The sequence below is a fragment of the Dichotomopilus funicola genome (genome assembly GCF_033296635.1).
Source record: "Dichotomopilus funicola strain CBS 141.50 unplaced genomic scaffold C8A04scaffold_7, whole genome shotgun sequence".
NCBI classification, from domain to species: domain Eukaryota; kingdom Fungi; phylum Ascomycota; class Sordariomycetes; order Sordariales; family Chaetomiaceae; genus Dichotomopilus; species Dichotomopilus funicola.
The window spans coordinates 346,346-372,884 of NW_026944028.1; the positions used below are offsets into that span (position 1 = coordinate 346,346).

Here is a 26,539-nt window from a genome sequence, read left to right on the forward strand (position 1 = left end):
GGTTGGAGAGAGATGGGACAGGAATATCCTTGCAGGATCGTGTACTTCAGATCCCACCTGTTGAACTCTTGGGTCGTAACCCCACAAGGAAAAAGGCTACCTGACTCTTCGTTTATTGGCTTCCACTATGTATCAGTCTAGCTTTATCACCGAAGAGCCTCGGAAGCGACTGAATACCTGGTTATGTGTTAGTTTGATCGGTGGCCTGTTGATTATTTTTACACAATATTTTCGGCCCGTGTCAAACCGAGACCTCACCAAAGGCTCAACTTCGCCACCGTGAAATTGAAAGTAGACTCGAATACGGATACAAACCTCAGTCCAGTTCCAATGTGTGATTTAGTTCTCCAAGCAGCCGTTCTGTTGAACAAGGCTGACCCCATATCAACAAAACAGGACCCATGATCGGAGACTGCCTCGTTAACAAATGGTCTGTGGGCGAGTCAATGGCGTCAACTTAGTGTACACTCGAGCCACCGACGGTGTGATCACCTCCCAGGAAGGTGGTGATGGTACCCCTGCCCCCGCAAGCACTGGTCCTATTTATGGTAACTAGCACATCGGAACATACACTCGAAGACAACCCAAGCTTCGTGGGGACATCCCCGGCGGTGGAATTAGTGTCGTGTGATAGGTAAGGACTGATGCGATGAGCAGTACACTACAGTAACGTGGATTGTTTGGTAGCGCCAAGTGCTTTTTCAAAAAGTTGTGCTTCTTTTCGTAGACGCGTCGGCTAATAGTGTACTCGAACTATCGATGGCAAGGCTTTTCCGGGCTTGCATTCAACATTCAAGGCGGATAAGCTAGTACTATAATTAGAGAAGACAAACGAGGAGGCATATTTTTGATGAGGGGAAGTGGGTTTTAGTTTTGAGGGAAATGAAGAAAAGTGCCAATACCGGCGTGATTCTGTCCCGTCCCTGACCACCTTCAGCAAGAGATCATCATGCGGGGATTTGAGCAGTACCACTGAGGAGGACTGCCGAATAATTGCGGGATTGTGGGAGAAGACACGAGATTTTACATATTTGTGGTTTCTCTGATTGGGGGTTGAGTATTTTTCAAGCATCATCAATCAAGGGTTGAAGTTCAAACGAGCAATAAGATCTGTGGTTCATGGAGGATCACGGGAAGCAAGGGTTAGGGATGGTTAAGCTCCTGCGGAAGCAGGGAAAGTCAGCTGAAACACCCACGTGTCGAACCCCACCAGAGCTCGGGGAGAGATCCACGGAGATCTTTTTGAATTGATTGGGGGGGGTTCTTGAAACTGATTCCATCCGAGCCATTCTTGGGAGACGCGATGCACGTCGCTGCTTCCTTCAACAACGCGTCGCTCGCCACCGCGCGGGGGCCGGATAGAAGGAATTGGGAATGGCGCCAGTCTGAGTTAGTTCAGGAAGCGGAGATGGTTGTTCCAATTGCAAAGGCTTGCATGCTTTCACACTCTCACTCTTCGCCTTGCTGCGGTCTCGAGGAAAGAAAAGAAGCCTAACGTTAAAGCCTGAAGCCTGAAGTCGATTCCGAGATGTTTCAATTCGGTCGCGTGTTGTCCCCGAGGCATCGATCGTTCATCAGCTTTAGCATCGTCTGCGAGGCAGCGAGCTTGCTTGAGCTTAGCCATTGGGTGGTGAACGTGGAGTCTGTCTGACGGTTCGGATCCGCCCACAGATCCTTCTCCTTTTTTTCGCGTCCATTTCTCAGTGGTCTGAGGTGAGTGAAAGGTGCGGCCTTCATTTTAGTAGGAGCACTGCCTCGAGGATGCGCTTCCTTTAGGCCCGCAGAGCCCGAGTCCTAAAAGCCAAGCTGCCCGAGGAGCCGAGCTTGCCGTTTCCGAGAAAGCTCATTGCGGCTAAAGAAATCGAAGCATCACAAACAAAACAAAGAAAGAAGAAAAAGAAATGGAAAGGAAACAGGCAGACATGGCGCAGCAGTTGTGACCGAATAAACATTCCATGTATGAGTAGCCGCCCACTGCTTCCTCAAAGACCAACATAAGACGGGACGTCGTCGGTTGTGTCTCGCATTCCCCCGGGAGCTCACTCGCTGCTGCTTGGCTGCTGGCTGCTGCACGTCACGCGCAGCGGGCCTGTGACGGTGTGCAGAAATGGAAATTGGGAATTGGCGTTGGGACTTTCCACTTCGCTGTTTTCGGCGGTCCGGGGGATTCCAGCGGGAGACTCGCGAATTGTCCAGGGGCCCGGGCCCGGCACCGCCAGGCTGCCGCTTTTCCAACAAACCAAAATAATCCCCGCCCCAGCGGCAGTGCAGCCACCGCAGCACTCGCAGCCATCATCCCACCCTCCCCTGGTTCGTTCTCCCTTGGCCGCATCCATGGGCCGGACTCCCTGTCCCATCAACCCCACTCGTCCCCCCCCCCCCCCCAATCTGAGGTTCAGCCGGGGGCCCTTTAACATCAGATTGGCCCCCCATTCCCGACGGTCCATCCGGCCTTTAGTACTAGTAGATGCTGCTTGCACACTGGACACAAGGAAGAGAGCTGCGGTGGGTCAGTTGATTTGTTTCGCCAAAACGCCTCTTTCTACTCGAGCAGAAGACCAGCATCCAGAGTGCAACTGCAACGAGGGCAAATTCAGGTTTTCCATTCGCCACCACGACTTGCTATTATTATATCACAGGCCCTCGCCCCGGGTTTCACAGCGAGGGTTCACTTCCACTCGGCCCGGCACTCGCCTTGGACAGAGTTGGACGGCATTTGTACCATCTGGAAGGGTTCGAAAAGGAAGACGACAGGACAAAACACAATCATGTCGGCCATGATGGAGAGCCAACCACAACAACGGCGGACACAGACCATGCCGCAACCACGCAGCGAGCGATGGGGTCCCGAAATCTATGTGCATCTTGAATTCAGGGTCTCGTGGGGCGGCAAGAAGCAGGAGCCTTCGAAGAATCACCAGGTCACGTACCGATCTCGCAACGCAAGGGAACGGTCACCGGCATTCCCACGACAGGTCCCGGCACCAAACACCAACTACCTCGCGGCCATCCACAGCTTTGACCAGAGGCAATCGAGGATCCGCGAGGCCCGGCAAAGCCACCCTCTGAGGCACCACCAGATGCAGGAGTACTACCAACGAGAGCAGCTTGAACAATCATCACGTCAACGACAACAACAACAGCAACAACCACCAACCTCCTACCTCCAAGTCCCCATCATCCGGGAACCGCAGCGGCCAACACGAGCAAACGCACCGCCGTCTTACGAGAGAGGCCGCTCAGCTCCGCCACCCATTGGCGAGAACCCCTGGGACGTGGCCGTACCTCACGTCCAAGTCGGGGGGGACTCAGTCGTCACCCCTTCCGACCGCAACACCAGAGAGATCCGGCGCAAGCCTCTACCCGCGCCCCCATCAACGTTCCGTCTCGGTGACGGCGGGCAACCGTGGTCGACCTGGTCACTACCAGACGGCTATGACCCAGACATGCACCCCAAAGACGAGGACGATGTCGGCTACCGCGGCTATCGCGGCCGCAGCCGCGCCCATGACCACGATGACGACGACGACAATGTGGACGACGACAAAAACTACGAGGACATCCCCGTCATCTCAGCCCCCGCCGACCGCAACTCAACCACCTTCGCAACCAACCCCACGATGGTCTCCACCTTCTCCCCCGAGCCCGTCCTCCCGCGCGATTCCGCACTCACCACCACCCAACACCCAGACGCACCACCCCCGACCCCCGCCCACGCCCGCGACCTCGAAACCGGCCGCGCCAAGGAACTCGGCGCCCTCTCCGCGGCCATGATGACCGTCGACAACGGTTTCGAGACACAGTGGTGGTACCAAGGCCACCGCGACACCGTGCATCTCGAGTCGGACGATCACGAGCCGGAGCACGAACCGGAGCCGCGGACCCCCGACGAGAGTCCCATCCACCGTTGGTCGCTGACCCCTCTCGGCACGATGGATAACATCGCCGCGTCCATGTCCATGTCGGCCACGGCCAGCCCGACTGATCTGACGCTGATGCATCAGCAGTTGCAGTTGCATCAGTACCAGCAGCAGCAGCTACAACAGCAGCGGGGCCGAGGGCGAGAGCAGCAACTGGAGGATGAGGAGCGGTTACCGGCTGGCGTTGTTTCACCGATGAGCGATAATGCGCTGAGCCCGGCGATGGTGCCGGCTTCGTTGTTGCAGCGGACGCTGTCGACGAGGTCGGAGGAGTTGTGGTTGCGGGAGAGGATCTAGTTTACTACTACGGACGTGGGGTTTACATTTGTTGTTTCTTTATTTTACATCTGGAGTTCTGGTTTGCGGTCTATTTTGGGGATGACTCTACGAAACTTAACACACAAACAAGCCACAGCACTAATATTGTTGTTGCTGGCGCGGGGAAGGGGGGTTGGTTGTACGAGTAATTAGGTGGTTGTTGTTTTTCACGCGCATATGAGCGGGTTGGGATTTCATTGTCTTGAATACGGAGTTTTTCGGGCGGGCGCATTCAAAGCGCGGAGGATATATCCACCAAAAAAGCTTACAATGTTTTTTTTTTCTGTATCTTGTATTTTCACCTGGCCACCCGCGTTATCTATCGTTGGGGTTTGGCACGGGAGATAGTCTAGGTTGGTGTCTAAGCTATGGACATCTAATCTAATTCTTCATTACTACCTAACTTCTGCTGTTTGTTCGTCGTGAGATTTCATCTTTGGTCTCTTTTTCTAACTAACGTCACCCAAGCGTACGCGTCGGTCGACTGTCTCTTTTGCTCGCCAAGATGCACCCACCCCCCTCAAAACGAAAGAAGCCGCTTAGGCATCAAGTATCTCTCGAATACGCACCCCCCGTCCCCTTTGCTCCCCTGAAGCAGACCAGAACCAAGACCTGCCCAGGCCAAGCCCCAAACCAATTCGAAAGTCGGCCCGTCACGACCTCGCAGCATGCATTGGGCTAGGGGCCAATCTGTAGTGTAATTAGGCAATGTCAATGTCAATGTCAAGATGTCAACCTTCATAAAAATATACGATCCTCCCCTGATCACGGTATACACGTGTACTACCACTGCAAGCCTTGCAAGGGGGGCTTGTTACCTGCTATTCAAAGTTACGAAGCATGGCACGCACAATGAGGGCCAAGTGTCCGTCCGGGGTTGTTGCTGCAGGCAAGTAAGGCAAGCAAGTACGCACTCCACTGCAGGCAGGTAGCTATCGTAAAACAATTTGCCCGGCTGGGGGCTTCTGTTTAGATCGTGCATATGTGTAGGAAGCCTCTCGAATCTTTCCATGCCTCGGAATAAGTTTCCGAGGCGTATTGTGGAGCGACGACGTTTTTTTCTTCGATGCATTTACCCTGTCCCCCCCCGAACTGCCGGCGCTAGTCAATAACTCACTCACTCACGACCCCATCGTCAGTCATCCCATCTCATCGAATATACCTATTTCGGCCATTGATTTCCCATGGGCCATCAGGCACGCATTCATCGATACCGCCCATACCCCTGTTCAGGTTTGGTGGTGGCCCGGTTGGTGCCTTTTCGGGTCCGACCTCGATCGGGTTGACCATGCCTTTTCCGGCGTTATTCCCCCCTTGTTTCCCGCAGCGCCCCCTGGGCACGATCGAGGTACTTCGTACCATACCTTACCCGTATCGTCCAAACTCCGTCTCACCTCACTCATCGTCGCCTTGGTTTTAACCCTTTCGGGAGTCCTTTCGGGGGTAACTTTTTTGGTTCTTTTTTATTTTACCACAGATCTTGTTTTGGGTTCGCACCGAGTGCCGGCCGAGGCCAAGCCGGAATCGATGACCGAGGCTAGGCTGACGGTTTCTGGGTGAAATAAAGTTTTCTTGGTTCTTGACACTACACTAGAGTAATGGGGCTCCGGGAAGTGGGACTGCTGGACATGGCAGGGTGTTGACCTCGGATCAATTTGTCTACGAGTGTACGTCAATTAGACATTGGTGGGGACTGGGAAGGGTCATAATCATGCTCATACAACTGACTGCTTCTCACCCCTGGGCCAAGCGTACAGACGTTTTATGTTGGTCGTATCTCGGCTTGTCCGTGGTGTAGTTATTGCCATATTAGACTCGTTTGCTTGTATTGTGACCGAGATGTCTTTTTGTCCGGGACGGGAAATAGGCTTCTTCGTCTTGAACCTGCTCGTGAAGCAGATGGGGAGAATACTCAGTTAACCCTTGGGGGTGGGTAACTAACACCGGAGCTCCCTTCATCTTTCACTAATCCTAACTATCCATTCGTCAATGTCTTCTCAAGCTCTAGACCAGGCTCGTTCAACGGCCGGCCAGGCCAGGCCATCTCCGTCTCACCCTCCTCTAATACCAGCTCTTCCCGCAAATCCTACTGTACCGAATGATGACCACGGCTTCACAGCCGCGATGACCCACTGAATCCCACGCCCGCGTCCAAGCCCACCGCAGTGTAACCAGTCACCTCACGCCTGGCCTCCATCTTCGAAACTGACAGTGGGCGCGTACATGCCTTGCCTCGGGCGCGTAAGGAGACTCAGCAACTCCCAGTCAAAGCCCACAGAGCAACTCATCACAAGCCGACACAACTACCCCCCTGACAGACTCTTCACGGCAGTTACCGCCCAACGAGCGCTTCCCTTCCTGCTGTTACGGCCAGTCTTCTCCATGTCCCTTCGGTGTACTCCAACCCCGAACGGCCACCCACTGGCCCGGCCCGGCCGGCCGTAGCCATCCATCCGTACCAGTGTTTCGCCCTGGGGAACTCAGATCCCCTCAGAGCCCCGCTCCGTCCCGACTTGCCGTGCCCAACCCGGGGTACTTACACTATGATCGGGCGAGAGGATGTGCTCAACCAAACTACCACTCCCCCAAGGCGCAAGGCTTAAGCAGCCCCTCCGTAGATCCCATCCCCTCGTTCACCATCCCATCCAAGCCGCTGTGCAACCAACCCAACCCCCAAGTCCCATCACATCACATCACATCACGGACGGTCGTGTCATACCAATATCATCATCTTACATACATACATGTTAAAGTGTTGTTCCGGAGTCTTTCAGCTCCAGGCATCCTTCAATACTTCTCGGCTCTTCTCAGAGGCTTGAGGAGTGGATAGCCGCTGATCTGCCGTGGCAAAGCGCACGGGAAACTTGGGCGGCAGAGGAGGTGGTAGTATTCTCCTCCACTTAGGTGCGTCTGTTCATATGTAGGTAGGTACGGATAGGTATGTTATGTGGCTGGCTAAGCACTGAAGCAGCCAACGGGCGAGACGCCCGGTTTTCCCTACACGAGCCAGATGGAGCTGCTTGAGTGGGTTCTGTTTAGTGTAGTGTAGTGTAGAGCGGCTGAGCGAAGACGGCTCGCTGACACGCCGTTGCATCGTCCCGGGGAATTTCAAGGTTTGGGACATGTTTCGAGGTTTTCTTACGTGATCGTGGTCTAGATCTCGGTTCGGTGTTGTGGCTGTTTCGTTTCGAGTTGGTGTTTGATGGTATGGAGTTCCTCGAGACGGTTTCAGTGGGGAGATACTTTGGGGAGGGCTTCCCGGGTGTGGAATAGAGGTTCGCCACAGTTGGGAATTTGTTAGGCAGCGACGAGAATATCGGGAGTTGGGGTACCAGCCGGACGAGGCGCAGTTCGAACTGAGAGTTGAGATGGTAATGCTAATGTTCGTCATTGCTGAACGCATACTTTGGATATCATGTGAAAGAGGGGAAGATGAGACGGTGGACGATGGCCGCTGTTGAGCATCGTGGGAGAGTACCCTTGGGGGAGGGTTGCTCGTCAAGTTCAATATGGACGACATATTCCGTAGAACAGGTCGCTTGAAGGAAGCGTTTCGATGATGCTAAGAGTAACAAGCGCTCTCCGGCAACCTTGCTTTTATGATGTACCTCTACAGATATCTAACTGTTCTGTGAAGACACAAGTGTTACGAGCAAATTACAACTTCGGACGCCGCAACATCGCTGTTGAGTCGTTAATGGTTGTGTCCACAGCAAATGACAATGGCATCATATCACGCTCCCCTCTTACTTACCCACAACCGAGCTACCTAGACAAACACAATACTTCTTACTGCCCTTTTGACTCCTGACTCCTGAGTCCTGACCCACCCGGTCTGCCAGTTGGTGACCATGCCGCTAGCCAGCTTGATCACCAACTGCGGCGATAGGTAGGGAACCTCATCCTCCCGCCCGCCAAGCAGCCGGGCCCTGAATCCCCTCATCCGATCTCAAGTCATTCCGGCAAACGGTCTTTCGGGACCCGAGTTATGGCACAAATGTTTCTCCCACGCCCTGCCATCTATCCTCGCACTTACTTACCTAGCATCTGCCCCCTGGAGAGAAGTGTATTTACATCCTGTGGAGCTCGTGAAAAGGGGTAAATATGCACTACCGTGATGCCAACGTCGCTGTTGGGTGGATAGGATAGGGATGAAGCAATGATATACCTTTATCCGAAAGCAGCCGGTTGTTATTCTCCATCGAGAAGAAGTTGCGGTGAAATCCTTCACGAGAGAGATCGCACTTGCACTGGCGAGCGGCACAGTGAGATCCAGCGGGGGAGAGCAGTGGAGTCTTCTCCATCGTCGGTCGACAAGAACGGTCGATGTGGTGGGCAATCCCGAATCCTTCCAAAGGAAAAAAAACAAACATACCCCATTTCTTGGTTGCCAATTGACGGGGGGTTTCTGCTGCTGTCTTCGAAGAAGGAGTTGCGAGTTAGCGTATTGAGGGTCAGCTAGGGTTTGCCCCTGTTGGTTCCCGCTTCCTTCTGCGGGAGCATCCTCGCAACGCTGCACTAAAATAGCGATTTGACGTTGTACCCGGGGGTGGCTGATGGACGTGTGAATCGTGATCGGGCCGGGAGTGACGAGGAGTAGGGCTTGCTGTAGATCATGGCGAGCGAGCGTGTAACGTTGTCCTCAATGTTTCTTTGCTGTGGCCTGTGTCCCCCTTTTCGGGATGCTGTTTCGAGATGGGGGCCACAAACTCAACCGGTCCAGCCGGGTCGTTGTTTGTCCTAACGGTCGCAATCATGATGACAAGGCACCATCCACACACACACACACACACACACACACATGCGGGTCGGAGATGATGGCGTTGTTTCGAGACCTGCGGCCACGGGAGAGGATGCTTCAGCCTCGCGCCATCTCACCCACTAGTCATCGCGTACCTGCAGTAGCATGTGGCAGTTTACCCCTTTATCTGCAGTGCTTGGCCCTGTGGCTTGTCGGAGGTCGAGGGTTCCAGTGCGTTGAGGCTCAGCGCTTCGGAGGTTAGGAGACGGGAACAGAAGCGAGTTGAGGTCTCGAGTCCGAGCCTGCTCGGCAGCTACGCCCGTGGCCCACTCGGCGCTGTGTTGTCAATTGACGAATTGGGGGGCGGCAGATGGGCCGTTCGAGAAATAACGTTAGGCAACAGCTTTCTGGGGAAGTCTTGGTCGTTGGAGGCGGAAGATGCCGACTGGCCCCCAAGGGACGACAACGACAAGTGCTGCTCTATCCAAACTCATGTTGCCCAGACCTCTGGGTTCGCTTCGAGAATCCGAAATGATGTAGGAATAGCTTCATTTGCCAAAGCTAACAGGGAGCTTTGGTCCCTGGCTCAACCTAACCACAATCAGGGCCCGCGGAAATCTAGGCGGCCTTGATATGCAAGGAGGCAAGCTACCATGCGGGAGGGACTATTGGCGCGTTGGGCCTCTTGAGCCAGCCGAGGCTCTTCTCCATCAATTACCGAGCGACCAGCCAACTCAGGTCAAGGTCGTTGCCCTATTCGGCCCGCAATGCTTTCAAAACGCGTTGAAACAAACGTCATGGCCATGATTGTCTGGACCACGAGCAGACCACCCATGACAACTAGCGCCAGAAAAGCCATTTCGTCTCATATCCGAACATGTGCATGTGCATGTACGTGTGTATGCGCGCGCGTGCGTGTGTACGCGCCTGCGTGATTCCATGTTGTGTCGTGCGATGGGCGCGTCGAGAGATGAGGTAGGATTTAAGCTCCTCCCATAATTCTGCTGCCTAGCAGACCAACCCGCAGCAAGCCCCAACTCGACAACCCCATCACCATAACACCCCTGCATGCCATCTGGTCTCCAATCACAGTTGCCGGACATTTTTCGAAAATGTGTTATTTGGTTGGGTCGTTGTGTGTCCCCAGATTGGCAGTTCTTTGACCAAACGCTCGTCGGTGGATGAGGCTCGCGTGGTGGGGATGCTGTGGGCCAGGAGCGGTTAGGAAAAATTATTCTTGAAACTGTACCGTTGGTTAGCAAAGAAAACTTCAATGGTCAATTGGGGACGGTGGGGGAGGGCGTAGAAGAGAAGACCAGCTTCGTTCACTTTTCTTGTCTGTGAGGCCTTTCAGCATAATGAGAAAACAACGATGCATCTCGAGGGTAGGAAACTAAATTCAATATCACCAAGCCTACCTCCGCTAGTAATTGGCGTGTCGCCGTGTCAAACTGTTTCCCAAAACAACTTCCAAAGGAGGACAGCTAACACGCGACCTCTCTCCGTTCCTGGTGCATTCTCACAAGTGAAGTCCATGGCGAGTAAGCCAGCCTTCAACCCCTGTGAATGCACTCGCAGCCTCGTCAGCCCCATGCCAAGCCAATGGGACCATCATCAACAACACCACCTCTCGCATAAAAACAGTGACAAATAAAAAAGAATGGAAGAAAACTCTTCACCGAAATCCCTGTCAACTACTGGTCAGTGGTTGATGAGTTGTCCTTGGTTGTGCGAGTTATGAGTCGAACTCGGAACTTGCGATCTTGATCGTTGCAAGGCAGGTCCCACTTTCCGTTTTCCAAAATTTCCCTTTTGGGCCACAAGCCGGTCACAATGCTCCGAAATGAGAGGAAGCCTCTAGTAATTAACAAAAAATCTGTATGGGACTAGAAGTACGGATTACTGTGACGTTGGCTCACTGTGATGTTGGCTCACGATCTCGAGGCCATTAGCGATAGCGACGAATTAACTCTTCTTACACCTCTTTCTACCGCTTTTTTCTTGATACTTGCTGGTAATAAAAGAATAAAACGACAACATGCCGGAGCTATTCCTCCGAGTGTGGATTGTTTCAGAACCTGTCTTCCCACTTTTTCCATCCCCGGGATCTCATGGGGTTTGTTCCACTCCCGAGCCGGCGGGTCTTGTTTAGGGATTTTCAATGCAGGGAAGCAAGAAGCAGAAGAAGGTTTTTCAATGTTCTTGTGCTCACAATTATGCGAGCTGAACCGGTCCTGTTCTGCTAGTGTAATGTTACTTACATATGCATGTATATAGCGACTCTCACCCCCATTAATGCATAACGTAACGACACTTACGCTTAAGTCGATGACGTTGCTATAGACGGCTCGAATCTGGTTCGTTTTACATATCGCCACACATGACTCAAGCCCCCCCCCTCACAACGGTACCTGATCATCGGGCTCAATCAAGTACGTGTACACGTACACGTGTACCCTCCACTGCACTAACAGGCCTCCGGACTACATGGGATTTCCCCAAAATCCCATGTTGCCAAAAATCCCATTTCTTTTTCGCCACTTCGGTTCCCCATGTCAAGTTCGCCCCCTCCCGTCCCCCCTAAACACAGCTCGAGAACGGCATCCCCATTCGAAACTGCCGAGCCCCTTCTGAGGATGGTTGCCAAGATGCCCCGGCTCCCCGGGTTATTTTGGCACGTGTTTAGCTATCACCAGAGCTCAAGGTAAGAACCGAGACATTAGAGCAACGGGTATCACACCACACTGGCTGGGCGATAGGACTCGGGCAAGTGGCGAGAAGGTATACGTGTAAGTAAGTTGGAAGCCACTGGAGCAGTTGCTTCTAGTTAGAGGTGTGGAAATGTCTGTGGTAAATGAAAAGGGGTGAAACTTTGACAATGTGAGAGTCAAATCCAACGAGAAAATGCAATAAAAAGTGACCTGAGAAACAGATAAAATTAAATACAAGGACCTGAGGTTGGGAGAAAGGGCCAAAAAGTAGACCCTTAATTTGTCGAAGTGCACAAACACAACAATTCACACAAAGGAACCAAACCCAACAGGAGATATCTGTCAACTCACTCATCCACATTTCGTATCTCATCATTTGGGTATAAGCAACTCTCACTCACTCACACTCTCACATACAGATAACAAATAGATCATCCTGCTCCTCCTTCCCACCCTTCCCTAAATAACCCTGAGAGCAAAGAGACTCACCCCCTCCCGCGTCAATCCCGGCAACATCCCCCCCTCCCATTTCTTTTGTCCAGCCCATGGATCATCCATTTTCTTATCAAAACTCTCATCCATCCAACCCCTCCGCTACCCACCATGGCTAGCCGAGCCGAGCCCGTTTCCCTGCTAAAGTTTTGAAATGCCAGATCATGTGGGAGCGAAAGAGGGAGCCCGCTCCCCTTGACCACACCCCTTGGATACAAGACAAAATGAATGGGGGAATCGAGAAGATGGATACCAAGAGAGAAAAAAAACCAAAAAGAAAAAGAAAAGAGGAAAAGAAAGCTCATGAAGGTGTACCCGTGTATGTATGTCCCTTCGTCGGGCCGCATGATGGCAAGAAAATAAGGAAAAGACAAAGAAAATAGATCAGTCATTCATAACCGCCCGTTTTCCCCAGAAAAGCCAACAAAAATGAACAGCGGAAAAAACGATGAGGAACCGAGAAAAGAAAAGGGGTAACGACCATGGCAAACGAAAAACATGGGGGATGGAAGCCAGAAAAAAGGAGAAAAGCCCCTAACCGCCGTCCCAGTTGCCCGCATGCCCATGGTCTAGAATAAATGTGTTTGTGCGCCGACCGATAAATGAAAACATAGTTCCCCCCGTTAGGTGACGAAACAAGAGATGATGAAACCCCGTGCCATGTGTTCCATTTACCGGAAGGAAATCGAGAAAGGATGACGAGGAAAAAAAGATGTACTCGCAGGTGAAAGAGAAAGAGTAGGAGAAGAGAGAAGAAAAGAAAACGAAAGCTGTGGACAAGAAGAGAATAAAGGGGGCTTTTAGGCAAAACGGAAGATAGGAATCCCGACCATTATGCCCTCCTCATCCAGCGGGAGTACTGTAATGCGTGGTGTGTGGTTGGTGCTTTGGCCGACCAAAGAAACCGTTTGTTCAAACTGGGTGGTCGATAAGATAGAAGATGGGCGGAAGAGGTGAGCGGGGTGATTAGGACAGGTAATATACGAATCGGAATCAATGGGAGGCGAAACCCAAAAGATAAAAACTCTGAACGGTTAATGGGGGATGTGGCCACAGCGAATCTCGTTTGTCGGTTGGGGCCGTGTAGACAACTGTCAAGTCGTTGTCCAAGAGTAGGACAGCATCCAAAATGTTGGGTATCAGTGAGGCACCAAAACTATCACCCGTCCTTTCCACCTCTTCTTTTCTCCCAATGTTCCCTCATCGGCTCATTCACTCCTCTCGGATCGCCCTCATTTCCCTCCCGCTGCTGGTGCTGGTACTTCGTTCACCGGCGCTCTCCGCACTATCGGTCGACACCTCTCTCCTCAGCGGGGAAGCCGACGCGGGCGAGTTGGTGCTCGTCCTGCTGAGGCTCGGCCTCTTGCTGGCGGCACTGGCGTCGCTGCTGGCGCGGGACGTGTTTCTCGGAGAGACTTTGCCCGTCTGTTTTGTCCGAGTTTGAAAGTTGGTCAGTAATTGGGGCACCTCGGATACAACTCCGCAGAGTAAACAACAAAGGGAAGGGGCATACCTGCTTTGCCCATCGTAAACCGCAAGAATTACATAAATCTCTGTTCCCGCTTGGCCCTCTCCTCCATTCAGGTGTGTCGCGCTTGTGGCAATTGGCGCAGTCCCTGACAACTGGGCTCCCGGATCCATTTCCGCCGAACCCAGCGCCACCGCCCTTTCTCCGCTTCCTCTTTTTCTTGTTGGCCATAAGTTGTGTGAGCTCCTCGGCCAGTAGGCGGTTGACCTTCTCCATCTGCCTAAGCTCGTATTGCCACGACGTACACCTCGTTGTCTTGAGCTCGGCGAAGATATCTCCTCCCTCATCCGAAGAATCCGAGTCCATCGACAAGTCCGGGTATGTGACCGTTAGTGAAGCCTGTACTGTTGCAGGAATCTGCGCTAGTGACGGGAGTTTCATCAATGAACCCGCCGTGGTGTCGTCACCGCTCGGGCCTGCAGCCAACGCCGCTGTGGAATTTCCACTCGTAGTTGCTCCTGATTTGCCCGCGGCAATAACTCGACCGCCCTTTATTAGTTTCGTCTGCGCGATCAGGAAACTCGGCCCGGGGCTCCCCATGCCAACCTCGGTGCCGTCTCCCGGGAAAAATGTCGTCAAAGCCTGCACGAGTTGTCCCCTTTTGTGCAAGACCTCGTGTCGCAACCCGGTAATGGAACCTTTCCTTGCCTTCTCGATGACACGTCCAAACTCGGCTCTCGACTCCTTGCGCATCAAATCCTGCATGCTGGTCCCTTCCAAATCCCGCGGGGATAGGTCAAGCAGTGGTTTTGCGCTTGACGAAACGTACAGGAACATCCCTGACGTGGAAACCTTGCTCCAGATTTCACTCTCACCACCGATACCGGCATGTACGCCGGGTGTACCATTCACTGAGGCGGCGTGAAGAAGCACATCGCGGCGGCGGAGAGAAAAGACGGGCCGTTTGCGGCCAACTAGAATGATGTACTTGCGACCCTTGGCTTGTTGCTCGTGGAAGAGGGTGCCGTGGCTCTCAAACCAGGTGTAGCCGGAGTGCTTCCGGCGGATTCGGAAGGCGATGTTGACTGACTGGTTTTGTTGCGCGTCCTTGAGCTCTCGCGTCACGGGCACGATGTCGGAGGGGTGGCAGATGGAGGATAGAGAGGTTCCCACCAAGTCGGAGGCGTCATATTCGAGTGTCTTTTTGCAGGCGGGTGAGAGATAAAGGAAGAGACCCTTGAGGGAGAGCACATGAACCACGTCGTCAGCGTTCTCGAGTAGCATCTTATCCCAAGATTGTTTGTGCCACTCGCTCGGGGGCGCCTTGGGGTTGTGCTGTTGGATGAGGGATGAGACATCGTCGACACTGAGGGTCTGGCCACTCTCGGGTTCCCATTGCGCAGTGCTTGGCAGGGCCCAGAAATATTGGCCGATGTCACTGTGGCGATAGTTGACTTGCATATTGCCGGATTCCTGACCGGAGATGGCCTCGGGGCACTCGACTAAGTCGATCTGGAAGCCGATGCAATACTTGATTTCGTCACTGTCCCAGGGAATCGGAATCATGGTGAGTAGGTTCAGGAACGGCTTGCCGCCTTTGCGGTAATTGATGAGGCTCTGCTGAATCTCCTTGCCCTCGGCGACGGCGTTCTTGAGCTTGAAGACGGCATCATTTGCGACAAACTCACGCCTAGACCCAGCTTCGACCTTGCCGTCGGGGCTCTGCAAGAATCGGCAGTTGTTGCCCACAATTTCATGCCTATTGTACCCAGTTAAGTTTTGGAAGTTGTCTGATACGTAGATGATGGGACAGTCGTTGAGAGTGACATCAGTCACGACAAACGCGCACGACAGGTCGACAGCGCCAATCTCGACCGTCGGGTTCTTTCGTGTCGCAACGTAGAATAATGCTCTGAGCATGTCAAAGCCACTCTTGGAATAAACGTCTCTTTTCGGGTTACGGGAACTGATGCCTGGAGGGAGGAGTGGGCCGGACAAAGCGGTAGGTGCTGTTGACGCCGGTGTCGCGGCGCCGTGTGCGCCCGATCGGCCCCCGCTTGACATCGACACGGTCCGCGAAGTAGGCGATGCTGGAGAGCGGAATGTCGCAGAAGTCGGCGATTCGCGCGGCTCGGTGGGCGACATGGCTGTCCGAAACTGTGCCGGCATCATATTGGACCCACCCTGGGAAACGCTCGAGGTGTCGAAGCCGGCCGGGCCTCCCATCATGCCACTGCTGGGACCGACAGCAAACCCGGCAAGCGAGCTGACGCCAGACGCGTCCACCGGAGTGTTCTCAACCCCCATGTCCATGGTGAAATCCGGCCGGACGGTGTCGAGGTTGGTGGCGGAATACTGATTGGTTAGGTTAGGTGCGTTAAAGAGGTTCATCGAGCTGGGATCGGTGGTCATCGAGCCCATGTCGAGGTTCGAAAAGGCATTCATGCCCAAGCTGGTAGGAGACAGTGTCTCAAAGTTAGGTTGCCCAGCAGGCATGCCCATAAGGTCCTGGGAGTAGGCCTCCGAGTTGGAAGGCAAAGTCGAGCCGCCGGTGAAGCCAAACGAGAAGCCCTGCATGGCGTCGGCGGGGTTGTTATAATCCATCATGGTCATGCGCTGGTCGACGTCCTGCGGCGACAGCGGGGTAGTAAACAGCTGGCCGACACTGCGGCGGCGCTGGAACTCGCGGTTGTTCTGGTTAACGATGTCGTCAAGCGAGTCGCCGGCGGCCATCTGCATGCCCTCGACGGGCGAAATGGGCCCTGTTTGGCCTAATCCTGCGACATTTCCAGCGTCGACCATGCCGACGGAGTGGCTCGGATGCTGCGGGTGCGGGTGCTGGTGTGGGTGTGGGTGCGGATGGTTATGCCCGTGCCCATTCTGCTGCTGCATCGCGAGGCGCCGTTGCGCCTCCTCCGGCGACAGCGGAGCGGTATAAAAGTTGTTCATCCTGGCGGCATCGGCGATTTGTCGATTGCAAGGGCGAGGCCGATCGGATCGGCTGCGTCTGAACAAGGTAGAACCGTCGCGGCGCGTTGCTTAGGGAGCCATCATCGAATACACCGAGGACAGGACGGCTCGATCGATCTTTTGCGTGTGGTGCAAGATGCGTGGTTTGTGTGGCGTTCGCTCGTCTAGGCGGGAAATGGGATGTGGAGTGGGAGTTGAGCCAGCCTGGGCACGACGGAGAGTGACGGGATGCAAAGTGCCGGGAGGCGATGGTAGCGGGTGCCGGGCTCGCTGGGTACTCGGTGCTGGCCCTCTGGCCTTCCACTTGCTGGGTTGGTGGGTAGGTCCGGTTGTTCGCTCACCCTCTCTAGCCTCTCAGCAACAAGGGCGGTCCGCGGTGGTGTGGGGGGCGATCGAAAGAACCTGCGACGGGAACCTCCAAAACCTCCCCAAAGCGCGGAGTGTTCGCCCGAGCCCCGTGTGCACCCCTGAGAGTCGGGAGGCCTGTCTTGTCTGTCTCGGTGGTGTGCGGGCGGGTCTCTCCTCCTCCATGTCTTCTCCAATGAGTCGCGCTTGCTGCCGATTGGATTGGGCCTGAGGCGGATGCCACGAGTGAAAAGAAATGGAGCCCGCCCAACTCGGCCACAAGTTAGCTCGCAGAACGGAGGACTTGCAAACGCTGTGGTGGATTACGGATTTGTGTGGATGGACACCCATATGCACGCGATCGGGAGACTTGAGGGAATCGGGGGCACGACAACTGGAAAGGGCCCCGCCGGCTGGCGGAAGCGACGACAGGATTGACATGGGAATGTGACTCGCCCAGCGCTCTTTCCCATCCCAGCGTGGGCCACGCTGCTGGGATCCAGCTGGCACGGCGCGGAAGGGATGAGGATGGTTGGGATCGGGGGTAGGACTTCTTGGCGCGATGCAGACGATCGCCGGGGTGTTCGTTCTTCTTCCCCCCCAACGTCACATCAAACCGAAAACGGAACACCTCATTAATCGGCGCTTTCGAAGCTCATCGCTCGAGCATTGCGCCGGCTGCCCCTTAGGTCCATGTGGGCATCTTGCTGGCGAATTATTGACTGTCCCAGAGCGATTTTTTTCTTCTTCGGGGGCTTTGATGTAAACTTTTCTCGCCCAAACACTTCGTCTTCGCGTATATTTATTTTTTTCCTACTCCTTTTTGAGGGGATCGACGGCGCATCATTGGTCCTTGAGCACAAGGAAGTTCGGGTCGGCTTGACGTAAACCTTCCCCACCAACTTGTACCTTTACACAAGCGGGGCAACCGTTAGCTGGTGGGGTCTAGGCCCTGGACCCGAAAGCTTCTGCATCACGGTACATACACCCCTAACGTTATGTACAAACAAGAGAGCGTGGGAAGTTCCTCCATTTGCGCCTTCTAATGCCATTCAGCTAAAAAGGCTTATATGGAAACCGAGACCACAGACCGAAAGACCAAATCGAGAGACCCAAACCCGGCGCAGCGGGGTTCTCTACAAAACAGCCTCGGGTCAGCAAAAGGTGACCATGGGTGCTGCTGGTCGGTGCTGTTTCTCCCGACGTCATGCGCCACGAATGAGAGCACGCAACTCGATTGTGGCGGAAAGTTCAACATGGCGATCAGCGGGAAAATTACTGCGTAGCTGAATGATTATGCGATAAGAGGGAGTTGCTCAACAGTGTTCGTTTCCTTGTGCTTATGTCTATTCGTCAGCACATAAACATGCCTGAGATATACGCACTCAAACGTTAGCTATGCCTCAAGATACACCCCGGTGAATTGATAGAGTTAGTCACCCGTGAGAATACCGATTTTGAAGGGGGCAGAGCTTCAAGGGTGATTTTATGTGAGGGGCCCGGTAACCTTATACCGGGGAGCCGGGTGACACACCTCCCTCCGGATACACGTGTAACTCTGGAGTGAATTGCTTCTACGCGTGCCGTCCCTTGCTCGGTACCGCCACAGTCGAGCCACGCCATAACTAACGTGCCTTGCTGGGCTTTCCAATGCCGCGGTCCCGGCTCCCGACGCCGAATGGTGGCGTAACCGGCATGGCGCGGGAATGGGACTTGGAGACAGGAACGGAATGACGGCATCAAAACCCCAGCATGTTTCGCCGACACTAGATAACTAATGTTGAAGAATAATGGATGTGACAATGATGGCGGTACACATGCAAGGACGGTCCAATGACATTTGATTGTAATACAGTACATTTCTTATCCATTCCCAGGCGCTCGTTTTTCTACCGGTTGTAAAAGCTCCTTTGCCGGCTCCAAATGTCCAGCGCATCGTGAATACGCAGGATCCCAAGTGTGTAATTCCTTCGTGCGAAGGTCTAACTACTCGCCGACCATTAGGTCTCTGATATCATCTCACCACATCGCTCTCGGATATTCCCAAGCCGCCCAGCCACCTCCGCGGCTCCAACTTTCGCGACGTTGAATCGCCGCGTGCACCTGTCCCTCAACTACAGGACAGGATAACTACCGTATCCATCCCAGAAAACGTGACTTTCCTCGGCCGCGCCATCTCCTACGAAAAGTACGCCCGAATCACGCCTTGTGCTTCCGGTGAGAATTGCTGGAGCAACGGTGACACGTCAGTGTTGGTCCCCTCTACGAGGAGCTTGGTTGCGGCCACCACGCGCGCCGCATTTTGCCCGCTAAGGGCCTCGGCCTCAAGAGCTTGGGCAACGAAGACAAATATCCGTGGAGCTTGCGATGTGACCGCAGGGTGTTGCCTAAAAAATGTCAGTTTGGGAACGCTGAAGTGTGACAGTTCAAGAATTGTGAAGAAAAAGCGGGACCGGAGGGAAATTAGGGAGATAGAAAAAAGCACGTACTTGCTAATCAGTTCTGCGAGATAAAGATAAGCGTACGGCGCGGCCTCTTCATCGTTTGTGATCGGCAGCGTGTTGATCCACTCGCTAACGATTTGATCGAGCTGTGTCACGGCCGAGGCATTGAAGTGAAGAATTTTGGCAACGGCGGCGCAAGCGTTTTCCGTCGCATAAACATTGTCCTCATCACGCGCATTTGGGACGCGCACGACATCAAACAAGAATGGAAGGGCGCCTCCCAGGAACGCCGACCAGGTATCGCCGCCGTGGCGCGCCGCTACCCCGATTCCGTACGCAGCGGCTTGGCGGATCGCGGGAGAAGGGTCCTGGCAACCCTGGAGAAGAGGTTGGCTGATGTAGTTGGCGTACTGACCACTCTGAGGCCCGCAGTACTCGAGGACATCGTCCATGATGCACAATGCCCATTGACGCTGAGTCGGGTCGCTTGACTTGAGGAAGGCTTGGTAAGTTGGGAGAAGGTGCTCCCAATGGCGCAAAAAGTTGGCGCCATGGTACCTGAACACGGTGTGGAAAGCCTTGTTCATATCCGACAGCAGCGTTTGATCATCTTCGATGGCTATCAGTAGGTCATCTTGATCATCCTCCGCGTCTTCCGCGGCCACGCCCTGCCGTTCCTCTTCGCGCTGCGCAACGCGATCCTTGTAGTCCTCGAGCGTCGAATTAACACCTTCGATGAACCGTGTCAAGTTACCGTCGGTGAGGCAGGGCCTACCGATAACCTCGACCGACTCGTAAAAGCACTGATACATCTCGGCAAGAGTATCCACAGCCGGCTCGGCCGTGAGTACCTCAAGGAGCTTGTCGACTGTCGTGGCCCAGAGACCCGCAAGTTGGTCAGACTGAGGGCCATACGCTTTCTTGACACAGCTAAAGAGCTGAGGGATGAGTTTGGCTGCCACGAAACGGACAGGGTCGTGGAAGAAGAAGGCAAGACTAGGCAAGGCAATCTTCTCCATAATCTCGACCGCATGTGGCGCAAACTCTTCCTCCAGGACTTGTGCGTACACCACCAGAAGCTCGATGGCCATGTGCTTGTCATCCATCAAGCTCGTCTTGATACCAATGGTCTTGCCACGCAGCGGCACCAGCTCCCAACCATCCTCTTGTTGGAACTTCTCAATCTGCTCGTCGTTATCGAGTAATTGAATGTCCGCTTTGGCGCTTGCTAGCTCCAGTAGCGGCGGCATCACCTTCGGTAGGTATGGGAGGAAGGCTTTGCCCATGACACGGCACATTCTCCCCCAGCAGTGCATCAGGTACTGAGCTTGCGGGTCGTCAGCGTCCTGGACACTATCTTGGATGGATCCCAACAGCTGAACGAGCATCGCAGCGTCGTTCCCAAGTTGCTGAGCACCGACGGCGAGAGCAATCAAAGTTGCGCACTCCATCGCTTTCGCCCTGAGCAGCCTGTACTCTTTGTCGTTCTCGCCTCGGAGCACACCCACCAGTATAGGCATCAAAGTGTCGTAGTATCGGGAAAACGCTTGCTCCGCGGCGTCAGCAATAGTGGCGATGGTGGACAAGGCTTGTTCCTGGACGTAACGCTTCTCATTTTGCAGAAGTTGGTAAAGAGCCGTAAGCAGTCCGTCGAGGTACGGCTCCAGCACGCTCTTCTCAGCCTCCTCACAAAAGTTGACGAGAGCCGCGGCGGCATGGGACTTAACGCGGGCTTCAGGCGAATCGAGCACCGGGACAATGGCTGAGAGAACGGTGTCATAGTACTCCTTCTGCATCGTAGGCGCAAAGTCGGTGCTCATTTGGCCGAGTGCATTGCAGCCAGCCCAGCGGACGCGAGGGTGGGGGTCCTTGAGCGCAGGAATGACAAGCTCGAGGACCTGCTTAAGTTCCCCAATCATCTGGTCCCGACACCCCTCAGAGATAGCAGAGATCGCCATCAGAGCAGCATGGCGGTCCCTCCATGCTGGAGATGACAACATGCGGGGGAGCCAGTTGAAGGTGGGCTGTAGGACGACCAAGCCACCTAGCTTGTTGGCAAGACGGTCCATACAGTGTTCACCGGCCACATGGTTCTGGTCGCTTTCCGGGTCATCGAGGTCGTCCGCAGCGAGCCACTCCGCAGCATCGTCGTCATCCTCCCCGAGGTCCGTCATGAGGCTGAGACACTGAGTGATCATATCGTTGGTATAGTTGGGGTCCTTCTTGCACATCGTCGGAGCGTAGTCCGCAAATGTGGCCATGAGTTCCAACGCATTTTGCCGACAGAGGTCGCTCAGCTCCTTGTCCTGGATCACTGAGATGGAAAATTGGACAAGAACGTTGAATATTTGCTTAAACATGCGGGGTGCGCCTTCGGCGAGATCGATAAGGGCGACCAGCGCCTTGCTGAGATCCTCGGAGTCCTGCGAATCTTTGATGGGCGGCAGAATGTTGAGAACCTCAGGGAGAAGGACGTGGTATTTGGTCTGGTTTTTCTTGGTCAAACTGCGGAAAAAAGCGGCAAAAGCTTCCATGGCAGCAAGGCGGACCTTCTTGGAGTTAGCATATTGTTTCCGACCCAATTATACACATAGATACCCCCGTAGAGGCTTATCTATCGTACCTGCACAGAGTCATCCTTGAAAGCCTGCGCAAACGCCTGGGCCACGGCATCCTCGTGCTGCTTTTCGATGATGCCCGGTGTCGTTGTGAAGACACGGAAAGCCGTCTCACGCTTGCCTGCATCCGGCGCCTGGCTGAGCTGAAACAGAACTTGAAGCAGCTCCGCCCAAGAATCATCTAGCACAGCGTTAATGTTTGCCCCAAAGAATTCCCAAGGGATCGAGAGCAGGAAACGCACTAGTGTCGTAATATTGCCTCGCGAGCTCCGCCACAGCGTCGCTGATCTTGTTTCGGACACCCTTATCACTTTCCGTCACCAACGTTTCCAGAAGTTTCCCGCGGATAAGCGTGCCCTGTTCTTTGTCGAGAGAGATAAACATGTCGACATTGTCCGAGTTGCCCACCTTGCGGGTTTTCGAGGCTATCCGGCGGAAAATAACGGCCGCAAAGGAGCGCGACTAGGTGACAAGCGATTAGCACAACACACAGGCGGTACGCGGTAAAACACTGGGCGAACATACCGAGGTGTTGTTTGAGGTCCCAATCTGCTCAGCAAGACCCATCAACAGCCAGTCGGGGCGTTGGTTAGTCCACTGGTTCTGGAGGACATCCTCGGCCTGAGAGCGAATGCTGTTGTCGGGCGACTGAAGCTGCTGGAGCAGCTGGGCCAACTGGGCGTTGACCTCAGCCGGCAGGACCGACATGGTAACCAAGAATGCGGGGCGGGAGGTACAGTGATTCGGATAACGGTATGGTTGAGGTCTTTCGCCAAAACCACAGTCGAGCGAAGCGCTAGTGTAGTCACCACCAGAGGAGGGTGGATGCTGGCTCCTTGCTACCCGAGGCCTAGAGAGAAAGACGCGGTTCGGGCAGCAGCGGTGGGAAGTGCGTGGTTGCGATGGTCGGGGGACGCAGCTTGAGCCCGTCGCTCTGCCACCGTGGTCGTGGCTAAGTGGGCTTTATGGTTGAGAAGCGCGCTAGTAGTAGAGAGGCGCGAAAAAAAAAGTATCCAGGCGTGCGACGTGTTGGAGGACAGGAACGGGTCGCAAGAGGGGGGTGTTGGCGTGAGGAAGGAGGGGATGCAAAATGGTCCTAGATTTTTTTCTGATTGGCTTGGACGTTGGGTGGGGGAGGGGCAGCCTTCGCGCGTACAGTGCGGTCGACTATACACACTTCTTCAATGAAGCACAATGTACCGTCGGGGAGACCTTTTGCTAGAAGAAAACGCTAGAGTATCTTGAAAGGAGAGGAAAAGAAATATGTACTCGCGAGAACTATATCAATTCCCAGCTGCACTCAATTTCCGGGAAAGTGAACATCATTCCCTCAGCCTGTGGGCCACACAGTGCGTGTTGGTGTCCAGTTCAGTTTCAACAAAGGGACAAAGCCCACACTCTCCCCGAATTTGATCTGTCTTCGACAAAGCCGCCTCAGCCCCGAGAAGGGCGTCAAAGGATAGGTGAACTCAAATTTGCCGGTGATTCCCTGGGCAGATTGCTCATACTGAAGCCTGTTCACAAATCTTTACTTATTTACTGCGTTACGAATTGAGCTTGCTATGTCTTGAATTCTCGAAGGTGACTGACACAATAGTGCCCGGGCGTTAGAGGCGTGTCTCATCACCAATGGACTCGGCCCCAAGCGGTTGTTAAGGTTGTTTAGAAAACAAAAACTTAATGTCGGACAAATCCCTGTCGGTGGTCTGTGGTAGAGCTCTGCCTGGGCGTGATCCTCGAAACCTCGACCGCCCAGACTTCTCCTCGTGTCTTTGAGAGGTCCGACCGAATCTCTGTGGTCATGTGGTGACTTGGAAGAAGCCCGTGCGTGCTATCAATCTTACGCAGGCCGATGAAGAAAATGTCTGGTAATTCAGAGTCGACCGATTGAGGCCAGCACACTTGCAGACTGGGAACCCCGCATTAGCACCAGCTCCGTCATGCCACTTGCTGATCCCTGTAACATCTTAAGAGACCGCGCAACCTACCCTGCTGTCCACTTCCGCAAGCTCTCTCGCCTTTCCGAATTCACAGTACAAATTGAAGAATCTCAGTAGGTCAATGCGGCAAGGAACACGTCCTCACGAAACATACTAGACAGGGGGACATCAGCCCGTCATGGACACCGACCCAGCTACTAGAAGCGCGGGGAACACGACCAATCCGGCGAGCTCCTCGTCGAGCTCGCTCGGAGCAGTCGCCTCCCCGCCCATGGAGAGAAACAACTCCCAGTCGAGCACCCATAAGCCTAGCCACATCTCAGCGCATCGACAAAGCTTCGTTGAGAACCAAAGATACATCCCGCCGTCTCCGCGCGACCGACGCCACCCATCCTTAACACAACAAGCCGTTCTCGAGCTTATGAACCACCCGCCTCCTAACCGACACCCAAATCCCCGATATGCTGGGCGGGATTGGCGCGATATTACCGTAGGAGAGTTGGCTGTACCGGAGGAGGTTAAATGGGCCGACTTGGATCTCAGTGTCCAAGATGCTACCATGGTACATACTTTCCCCTCTGTTCGCGGCTGGTTCTGTTCGCCTACCCATATTGCTAGCTGACACAACTCTTTAATAGCTCCTGGTGAAGCAGAACCCGAGTAATGTTGTCCTCGTGCGCGAGACATCATCGGCCCAGACTGCTCTCACGACGTTCGACTACAGCGACCTCAATGCCTATCTGTTAGTCGTCGTCGGCTTGGCAACCCCAGATGAGGAGAACATCGCGCTGTATGACCAAATTGCGAAGAAGGCACAAGCGCAGGAGGATATCCCGTTAAGGGACATTCAGACGCTTTCTCGGAAGGAAGAGTTGGTGACCTTACCGGCGGACGAATACCTCGATAAAGCGATGGAGGCGTTTGGTAGTGGGATCCACCGGGTACTAATCACCAGCCCGACTGGCGAAGTAGTTGGCGTTCTGAGCCAGTTACGCCTTGTCGAGTTCTTCTGGAACGAAGCCGTCAATTTCCCGGTAATTGAACGGCTATATGGAAGTTTGCTTCGGGATTTGCAAATCGGCACCCATCAAACTATCGCCATCAAGTGAGTACCTCGGTCGAGTGTTTGTCTCGTGGTCCCCGTCTTAACTAACTCGTCTCGCTAGCCATGACCGACCAGTGACTGATGCTCTACTCCTGATGCACAACGAAGGGCTGACATCCTTGGCCGTCGTCGACCAAGGCCTCAACGTCGTTGGCAACATTTCGACGGTTGACGTCAGGCACCTCACCAACGCGGCCAGTCTCCCTCTCCTCCAGGGCTCCTGCATGAACTTCATCAGCGTAATTCTTTCGGAGCGCGGCATGGAACACGGCAGGGACTCATTCCCCGTGTTTCACGTCAACCCCTATTCGACTCTCGGCCACACCGTTGCCAAGCTCGTCGCCACAAGGTCACACCGCATGTGGGTGGTTGAGTCCGCCTCACCATCCCCCAGCCAGCCCGCCACCCCGCTGCTCCAGCCTAGCCAGCCCATCCCTTCTCATCCATCACCAAGTCCTGGATCCACCCCTTCGAGCAGTGGCGTGATCATCCCACCAACAGCTAGCTCTATGGCACCGCAATCCCCGCTGCCAAACCAGACGTTCAACACCACTATCATGCAGTCCTCACTCCCCGGCGCCTCCTTATCCGGCCGCTTAACTGGCGTGGTCTCCATGACGGATATTCTCAATCTATTCGCCAAATCGAGCGGCCTACATCCGTCAGACCCGTCGGAGCAACGGGCACGGAGGCGGCGCAGTTCGAGCTCATCTATCCGGCCGAGCTTGGACAGCGTGAGGGCTAGTCTTGATATTCGTAGGTAGGAATGCGTGGGGCTATTAAGTGAGAGCGCTGAGATGGAAATGCACAATTCCCGCAGCGACCCTTCCGCCCGTCACCTACCCGATACTACACCGACGGTTTAGAAAGCAAGTCTAGTGGGATCATCTCCGTCTCGAGGAAGGTTTAGCAACGTAGGAGAGACGAGGCTAGTCAGTTCACTTATTACAGGGTCTTCGTTGGTTATTGGCTTACATTGACAGCATGAAGCTTGTTCTCTTCTCAAAGGTACACGGGGCAAACAATATTGGAGTTTGTATGGATTGATTTGGAACCAAGGGAACTGCATCTTAATGGCGTTTACGCGCTGCTTGGGAGAATAGCAAAATATGGCACATTTTCATAACATTTGTGCATGTCGACGTGGTCTCAAAGTTCATTGCAAAACCGAAACGTGGGGAACTCGGCTTCCTATCCATACTGGCATTTGTCATGTCTATTCCTAAGGAGACAATCACTTTTGTTGTTCCATAACTTGTTCTGTGAACGCTAGGTAGGTACACGTAGATGAAGAAATGGGCTCCATGCCTAGTTCAAGTGCTGCTCGACCCCATCCCGCAGGCTCCGATTCATTCACATAGCTAGGTGTGCAATACAACGCTGGACATGTCTGTTCACCAGCTGCAACAAGAGCCACAGTTTTACCTAGTACAATCGTCAAATATACATTTAAAATACACCCCACGC

At 54.0% G+C, this 26,539-nt stretch overlaps 4 protein-coding genes across 4 annotated transcripts; 2 read left to right on the forward strand and 2 right to left on the reverse strand.

Moving 5' to 3' along the window:
* Positions 1–2,780: 2,780 nt before the first annotated feature.
* Positions 2,781–4,217, forward strand: C8A04DRAFT_34834 (uncharacterized protein; the record flags this gene model as incomplete). Its single annotated transcript, XM_062782965.1, has 1 exon — positions 2,781–4,217. One exon carries the CDS (start codon positions 2,781–2,783, stop codon positions 4,215–4,217), a length of 1,437 nt encoding a protein of 478 aa, XP_062640010.1.
* A 9,177-nt stretch (positions 4,218–13,394) lies between these two features.
* On the reverse strand, positions 13,395–16,599 carry C8A04DRAFT_9632 (PAS domain-containing protein; the record flags this gene model as incomplete). The annotated part of the gene is made up of 2 exons (XM_062785554.1): positions 13,395–13,607; positions 13,696–16,599. The coding sequence occupies 2 exons, from the start codon at positions 16,597–16,599 to the stop codon at positions 13,395–13,397; spliced, it is 3,117 nt and encodes a 1,038-aa protein (XP_062640011.1).
* Positions 16,600–19,144: 2,545 nt separating this feature from the next.
* On the reverse strand, positions 19,145–22,735 carry C8A04DRAFT_9637 (armadillo-type protein; the record flags this gene model as incomplete). Its single annotated transcript, XM_062785558.1, has 5 exons — positions 19,145–19,352; positions 19,455–21,958; positions 22,033–22,208; positions 22,270–22,489; positions 22,553–22,735. The coding sequence occupies 5 exons, from the start codon at positions 22,733–22,735 to the stop codon at positions 19,145–19,147; spliced, it is 3,291 nt and encodes a 1,096-aa protein (XP_062640012.1).
* A 1,410-nt stretch (positions 22,736–24,145) lies between these two features.
* Positions 24,146–25,836, forward strand: C8A04DRAFT_25562 (uncharacterized protein; the record flags this gene model as incomplete). Its single annotated transcript, XM_062779611.1, has 3 exons — positions 24,146–24,529; positions 24,606–25,072; positions 25,134–25,836. The coding sequence occupies 3 exons, from the start codon at positions 24,146–24,148 to the stop codon at positions 25,834–25,836; spliced, it is 1,554 nt and encodes a 517-aa protein (XP_062640013.1).
* Between the last annotated feature and the right edge of the window lie 703 nt (positions 25,837–26,539).